Genomic DNA, 7835 nt, shown 5'->3' with positions numbered 1-7835 from the left:
GCATTCCCACATAGTGATCACAGCTGTTTAGAAGGGAGAAGGGAATTTTAGGACAAAGGAGTTTTCTTTTAGAAAGGAATTTGCTTTAAGTTGATTTGTTTTTAATGCTGTTGGTTGTTCTTGCCCTTTTAAAAAGTTATTGAAGTTAAACAACGTGTGAAAAAGAGGACAATATAATACTGGTGTAAAAACAAAGACTACTTCAACAGACATCAGCTGTTTAAAGACATTAACCAGTTCTTACCTGAACAAAGTGACTAGGAGTTTCACTGCAAACTGAATGGATCTGTCCATTTATTATTGGAATTATCTTGGCTAATGGCAAACTGACACTCGAAAGGCTAGAGGAAACAAAAAGCTAATGAGAAGTAGGCCTAGCTATTAGGACTGTGGAAAGCTTCAGTAGTTGATTTGATGCAGAGGAGATTTGGCCCAAATTTGGGAACCGAATCTCTGAATCTGGAGACCAATTAAAAGCTCCAAATTTATTCGAAGCATCTGAATAGATTTGGAAATGCTTCAGCCACACCAGAGATACAGCCATAGACTAAACAGGCAGCTGACACAGCTGCCTCCAGTGGGCAAGTCTGTTGGGATGAGGGGAGGGGAGGGGAAAGACAGGGGCTGGGACAAGCTGCCCAGCTGGGGTGGGGAGGCACAGGAGGCAGGCACAGCAGCCCGGGCTCTGCCCTGCTGCTCCTTGCCCAGCTGGGGCAAAGGGAGGGGGGTGGGATGTAGGCATGGCTTGTTCCAAGCACAAGGGGGCAAGCAACAGCAGGACTTAGTCCCCACTCCCATCACTGCTGCACCCACATCCCATGCCCCTTATGCTGGCTGGCAAGCAGCAGCAGAGCAGAGCCCCGGGTCCCAGCACTGATGTGCGTGCAGAATCACTGTGTGGGGGCTCTGCCATGCTGCCACCTAGAGCAAGCCGCACCTGCATTACGCCCCCCTCCCCCGTGCCAGCTGGGCAAGTGGCAGCAGGGCAGAGCCCCTGCGGCTCTCCCTGCCAGGTCAGAGACAGGCACAACCAGAGGAGTCATGGGAGAAGCCCCTATGGCTGCCCTGCCCAGCCTCTCGGCATTTTTTTTTTTTTAACGCCCTGTACTCACTGGATCTGGCAGCAGCAATCAGGGCCGCTGAGGGTTCGTGGCAGAGCTCCCCTGTGCAGCACAGGGCAGCCAGAATCTCCCCCCACACTTGACACCTGTGTGGCAGCTGCACAGCACAGCTCTGCAGGGTGTTGTGTGCTGGCTGAGAGCTGGGGTGGCTCCACCTGTCAGCTGTAGCCCAGTACCCCTCACCCCAACTGCACTTATTTGGCAGTACTGTGAAAGATCCCACCTACGTCTCCTGCAGTACAGCTACAATTCAATCAAACATTGTAACTGATATAAAGTGCTAAATATTCCAGTTGGCAGCCCTAGTGCTACTGAATTTCCAGGGCAGAGCCAAACCAAGACACAAGGGAAATCAAAACTTACCAGAAAATGTTGTGTTTAATGCATACGTTTAAATAAAATGGTATTTTTAGGAGCATAGCAAGGATTTAAAAAAAAGATAAAAACATCTTCAATAACTCAAAACAACGTTTTTTAGACATTACTGGTAACACAAAAGATTTAAGACATTTTTTTCCTAGGAGATTGACTAAAACAAGCATGCAAATGAAGAAATTCAAAAATTACAGGTGTCTGCACTTTGTGCATTATGGAGCTTAAGACTACCCTTGATTTTCTTTTTTGTGAAATTTTTTAAAACTTTTACCAGCAGATTTGACAGGGAGGAAAAACAGAAAATGAAAGAACTTCTATCTTAACACTACCAAAGATGATGTGTGAAAAAGAGCATTATTTCCTCCAATGTGCCACATTCCATTTTTCAATAATTAACAGCAATGGAGTAAATTCAGACAAAATATAATTCATAGGAGCATGCTGACTTGCAAAGTGAAAGATGGGGAGGGCAGTTTCCATTCTTAACTCTGCTACTGACGATCTGGGGCACTGGGCAAATATCAGAGCTCACATCTCAATTTTATTCAATATAAAATAGCACTCATAGTTTTCCATCACATAAAAGTGAGCAAGAATGGTATATGCTTTGGAAGTGCTAAAATATAGCTATTCTCATCACTTCCATTACTTCCTTCAAGATAGACTGGAATCTGAATCCATTTACTATGATGTCAAAAGCATTATCACATGACCATGCACAACTACTATGAAGACAATAATTACCTGTTTACAGAGCTGTTCTGACATAGGTCCTGTTCAGTGGGTCGAAAGAATTCTGCCATATTATCCAACAGTCGACTGAAGCCTCTGTTTAAACATGTTCTCAAAACTGTACCAAAATCTGGGCTGTGGGAAAATGAATGCTATTTTTACTCCTATAATTCGTTTGTCCAAACTGGTAAAATATGTTTTGAAGTGCACAGTGTTAACTGTTCTCTGGCTGCAGGTGATAGAGCAAGAAATAAAAATCTTACATTGCAACCAGGGAAATTTAGGCGGTATATTAGGAAGAACTTTTTAATTATAAGGGTGGGTAAGCACTGGAGTAGATTGCCCAGACACTTCCCTTCTTGGAAGTTTTAAGAGCAGGTCAGACACTTCTCTAGAATGATTTAGGTAGGGATGATCCTGTCTTAAGCAGGTGTTGGATTGGATGACCTCCTGAGATCTGTTTCAGCCCTGTTCTATGATTGTAGAACCACCTAACCCAGTGCCTATGCCATACATTCAAATGGACAACAGCGACAAAAGATTGCTCATTAACATGCCAACCTCAAGTCTATCAAAAATCAACCAAGAGGATAAAATGCATTTTTTAATCGACCTCAAACAGTTTAACAAACTGATGTTCTGGCAGATCTAGATGGGAAGAGCAAGTTTCAGCAGTTAGACACTTTTGCAGAGAATGTCCTGCTAATAGCTCAGATGACTGCACCTTGAGCACCTCTACTAATCTCAGCTGTGGCATCATACTGCAGAAAGCGCGTGATTTCTCAGGGAAACCATCCCAACCCATTTAGGGCTGTAAAGATTATAACTGGCACCCAGAATTCCACCTAGAAGCTTACTGAAAACCAGAGCCAATCTAAAACATTCATTGCTAGTGCATTAGCACTGGAATCCTCCTTACAAGTGCTACATGCGGCATGGTATTGACACAATAAAAAAACCTCTCTAGAATTCTAGGAGACACATAAAAAGGATTGCATGCCATTACCTCAATGCATTCACTTTCAATATTATCTACATCATCATTATAAAAAAAGTGAGGCTACAGAACTTCTTTGTAAAACTCTCCACAATTTTCTTTGAAGAGTAATTTAAAAAAACCTTACCAACTGTGATCTATTTCAAAACGGTATCTAAAAGTGAATCCAAAATGTATGTTCTATTTACTTCAGTATGTGAGCAATTACTCTGGATTTACACTTGTGTAATGCAGAAGAGAAATTATCTCAAGCTGTTGTAGAACTGCAGAAAATTGTTTACATCTTTTTTGTCAGTATGATTATTTCTTACAAGTGTATTTTCTAAAAACTTTATTCAGCCACTACTAAATGCCTGTGATTAATCAGATGATTTTTTTATTTTAAAAGCTAATCACCTAATTAGCAAAAGGCTAAATTAGGCACTCAAATTCCACTGATTCTGAGCTCCCAGATGGTTTCCCAGAATGTCTGAAAACCCAAGCCTAAAACCACAAATTCACTGATGCTCCCACATCATGATAGTTAAAGGTTATATTTTGAGACAGGAAAACCAACCACCATTCGTACATATATGCAAATTGCACTTCTGATGCCTTCAATGCAATGCAGATTATTGGTATGTTTCTCTATACCTTTCCAACATATCTCTTGTTTCATTAAGTAGTTTAATAGTAGCAACATCTTTTTCTGTGAGTCCACAAGCCTAGAAAAGCAAACAAAATACCCAGTTTAATAGGAATTCCATTAGCTCTTTTTATTTTGACTAAAACGGTCAGGTCCAGCAACACTGATCTCAGAATATCCCTCCAGAACAAGCTCTAATAAAGCTGACAATGTACATGAGCTCACTTCAGACATTTATGAAATTAAGAGCAAGATCAAAAGAAATAAGATGTATGGACAGCGAGGAAAGGTAAGAGAAGTCAGGAAACAAACACGATAAACTAAATCAATTAAAATAAATATTCAGCTGTAAACCAAGTTTTAAATTACAATAACTGGGGTGAGATTATACATTACAAATAGAGCATGTTAAGAGCACTTAGAACTTGAATGATTACACATTAAAGCTTATTAATTGGTGCTAAGTGTCCTTTAGCTGTTTTAAAATTATGCCATTTGAAGCCAGGATTATCTTTGAGCTGGGGTACCTGGCTTGAGTTAACTTCTGGGTGTTCAGCTGAAATAAAACCACCTCCAGCATCCAAGGAGGGACTGCTCCCAGGTGGACCATCATCCCGGACTCTATGCCCTGGGCTGACAGCTGGGAACCGCTGGGCAACAGGTAGGTGGGGACAGGAGAACCAATGGGTGGGGGAGGAGGAAAGGGGAGAGCAGGGACTTGTTAGGCTACTGCTTCTACTCCCTAGATTGCCACCAACTTCCAAATAGCCCCCACCACCCTCGTATCACTGCCCTGCCAGCCCAATTGCCCCCTCTGCCCTAAGATCACTGCCATGCCACCCCAATCAGCCTAATGGCAGCAGGGTGATTTGAGGGAAATGGAGTGATCCAAGCAGCGAGGAGAGGCCTTTCCCCTCACTCCTCCCAGCCCATATTGTGGCTAGAGAGCAGCAAGTAGGGCAGGCATAGAACAGAGGGCAGCCCCTAGCCAAGCCTCTGCTCATCAGCCCTCTAGTGGCAGGTTTGTGCAGTGCACATTAGGATATTAACCTGGAATATTAGGCAATTAACCTGGTTCTGTGGCTTAGAGGTTTCTCCCTGCTGGCTACTTTGACAAAAGGTTGTAAGTTCAAGACTGGGTGAGGTCCTTACACCTAACCTGCACAGGAGCATGCAAGAAGTTGTTTTTGGGAGGTGATCCTTCCCCTCTATAAAGCGCTGGTCAGGCTGCAGCTGGAGTACTGCGTCCAGTTCTGGGCACCGCATTTCAAGAGGGATGTGGCTAGCATTGAGAGGGTCCAGGGGAGGGCCACTCACATGGTCAAGGGGCAGACCCTATGAAAAGAGGCCGAAGGGCCTGAATCTATTCAGCCTCCGCAAGAGAAGGCTGAGAGGAATCTGGTGGCCATTTACAAACTCACTAGGGGGGACCAGTGGGAATTGGGCGAGGGTCTGTTCCCCCGGGGGAACCCCCAGGGGTTACTAGGAATAATAGCCACAAATTGTTAGAGAGAAGATTCAGACTGGACATCAGAAGACATTACTTTACAGTTAGGGCTGCCAGGCTCTAGAATGGGCTCCACATGAGGTGGTACTCTCTCCTACCTCGGGGGTCTCCAAGAGGAGGCTGGACAGATATTTGGCTGGGGTGTTATGACCCCGCACTTGTTCCTGGCTGGGGCAGGAGGTCAGACCTGATGATCCGTTTAGGTCCCTTCCGACCCTAAGCACTATGGAACGTGCGACTGACCAACAGCACTAGTTAATAGGGACTCACATTCATTAGAATTAGCACTTGCTAACTTTAATGTGCAACTTCACCCCTGGTCTTTCTAAAGTATGTACGTACACTAACATACTTATTAATTTTCATCTCTGCTATTTATTTTTAAAAGGTTAAAGGGAAATACCAGAATCATTTAGTAAGATATTCCACACTGTTTGCCCTCTAAAGCTGAAACAATCAATATATGTTTTTATTTATCTCTTTTAATATGAGATAAAGCAGAAGAGCAGTCAAGCTAGGGGAAGTGTGTGTGCCACTCAAAAGTTAAGAACTAAATCCCTTATGAATCTGCAGTAGATTGGAGACAAACACAATGCTAGCATGGAGAAACAAAGTTGGTCTTATAAGAGACAGCAAATCTCTTCCTTAAGTCTGCGGCATCCACCATTTGTTTGCAATTTGCCCGCCTAAAATAAACCAGGACACTTAATATACTGTGATAGAACTGGCCTTGATGTTCACCTAGGATATAATTATCATGCTATATAAGTAGAGGATTGTTATGAACGAAACAGGACAGAGAGATGTGCATACAATATTAAACAAATACCTGGCTAGCCAATGGGTTTTCTTCATCTGGCATCATATAACAACACAGTGGATAATAAGATCCAATTTTATCTGAATCTTTATGCTGCTCTACCAGCTTTCTGATTTCTTTAAGTTTCTGCTCCAATTCCAAAAGAGACAGTGTATGTTTAAGAGAAATGCTGTGGAGAAAAAGAACTAAAATGTTAACTGAATAATCATTAACATGCACTTCATTTGTCTACTTCTGATATGTTTTCACTTGTACAGGAACAAAACCCTTCTCAGTTACTGATCAGCACAGAAACCTTTGGAACAAACTCAACAAAACTAGGACAAGACACTTCCAGATATTATTCCCCAAGTCATTAGATTCTTTTTATATTTACCATATTCACCCAAATCCAAGATGACCCTGTATTTAAGACAACCTCCATCACCAATCATTAGATTCTATACATAAATATTATAACAAATGCATACATTTTCCACATATGGAATCTAATTAGTGGAGGGTCATTTTAAATTTGTCCTCCCCCACTTCTGCAGTAGTAGGGACAGGCAGTGGAGGGGGTCAACAAGCTCAACCCCTAGCCCTTGCCTCCTGCATACCGTGACCCTGCTGTCTGCCCCCCTCTTCCCTGCACTAAACCTTGTCCGTGAAGCCTCTGTTCCCCGCTACCAATTACCGTTGCTTCACTGCAGCGTGTTCCAGCCCCACTCCATCCTGAAGTGGAAAGTATGGCTCTAGCTCAGTCAAGCAGCAGTGGCAGCTCCAGGGAAGTGGAGGAAAGGTGGGGCGTAGGGGAAGGGGGGGAAAAAACCCAACTCATCTTGGATTTGAGTAAACATGGTAAGAAAATCCAAGATTTAGATGCAACCAACAAAAGAAAAATTGACCACAGGGAAAGAGACACACATACAAACCCTTTTACCTTCCAAAAACTTTTTGCACAGCTTGTTTCACTACCGTTATTAACTCCGTCAGACCTAAGAGTAGAGATAAATACCAAAATTGTCCAACTGACTTGTTCCATCTTGCATAAAATGCTATTACATAAAAGGGTAAGGTTACTGAGGTCATACCATCTCCTAAAAGATGCTGAATACTTGATAGATATTGCTGCTGGACTTCAGGGGGGGCTAGAGGCATCTGGAAGGAAAAGAAACCCAAACAATTTTATGGTGTGCAACTCTCTGGTACAGATCAATATACGATTTCGCCTTTGTTCTTACACAGGCCACAGTCAACCAGAATGGAGAACTTTCTTTTCTTAGAACATCATGCAGATGGGCTTCCCCATTCTTCTGCCTTAGTGGAGAAACTTCATTTGGTGACTCTCCACCTTTCTTCCAGACTTCAGTAAATTCATTAACATGAAACAAGGTAGGATAAGGACAGTCTCTCAAATTAAAACTGGGGAAGAGGGGCTCCTCTCATCTCTCCCCTTCTTTTTAGCAAGGGGTCCATTCTGTTCATTCTTTCCTTCCATTTTAACTGTGTATATAACTGCTATAGCCAACCCTAAGCAGAAGATGAAAGCTGCCAACAGGCACAATTATACTCTGACTTAGCAGCTTCTTCACTTTAAACCCAAATAGACTGAGGAACAGGAGGGGACCCACTAAATATCTTTGGACACCCAAGACGACCTCCCAAAAAACCCCTAA

General features: G+C 42.8%; 1 protein-coding gene across 1 annotated transcript in view; it reads right to left on the bottom strand.

Moving 5' to 3' along the window:
* The window catches only part of PEX3 (peroxisomal biogenesis factor 3), a 31585-nt gene that overhangs the window by 990 nt on the left and 22760 nt on the right, over positions 1-7835 (bottom strand). The window contains exons 6-11 of the mRNA XM_090040733.1: positions 7251-7317; positions 7100-7154; positions 6187-6346; positions 3859-3929; positions 2241-2363; positions 245-341 (exon numbers count right to left, since the gene is read on the bottom strand). Coding sequence (XP_089896859.1) covers positions 245-341; positions 2241-2363; positions 3859-3929; positions 6187-6346; positions 7100-7154; positions 7251-7317 — 573 coding nt within the window. The remainder of the gene's footprint in view (positions 1-244; positions 342-2240; positions 2364-3858; positions 3930-6186; positions 6347-7099; positions 7155-7250; positions 7318-7835) is intronic.

Source organism: Crocodylus siamensis, chromosome 1 (assembly GCF_052110815.1).
Source record: "Crocodylus siamensis isolate JL-2025a chromosome 1, ASM5211081v1, whole genome shotgun sequence".
NCBI lineage: Eukaryota > Metazoa > Chordata > Crocodylia > Crocodylidae > Crocodylus > Crocodylus siamensis.
The sequence above is the reverse complement of the archived record's forward strand: the minus strand, read 5'-3'. Positions and strand labels throughout refer to the sequence as shown.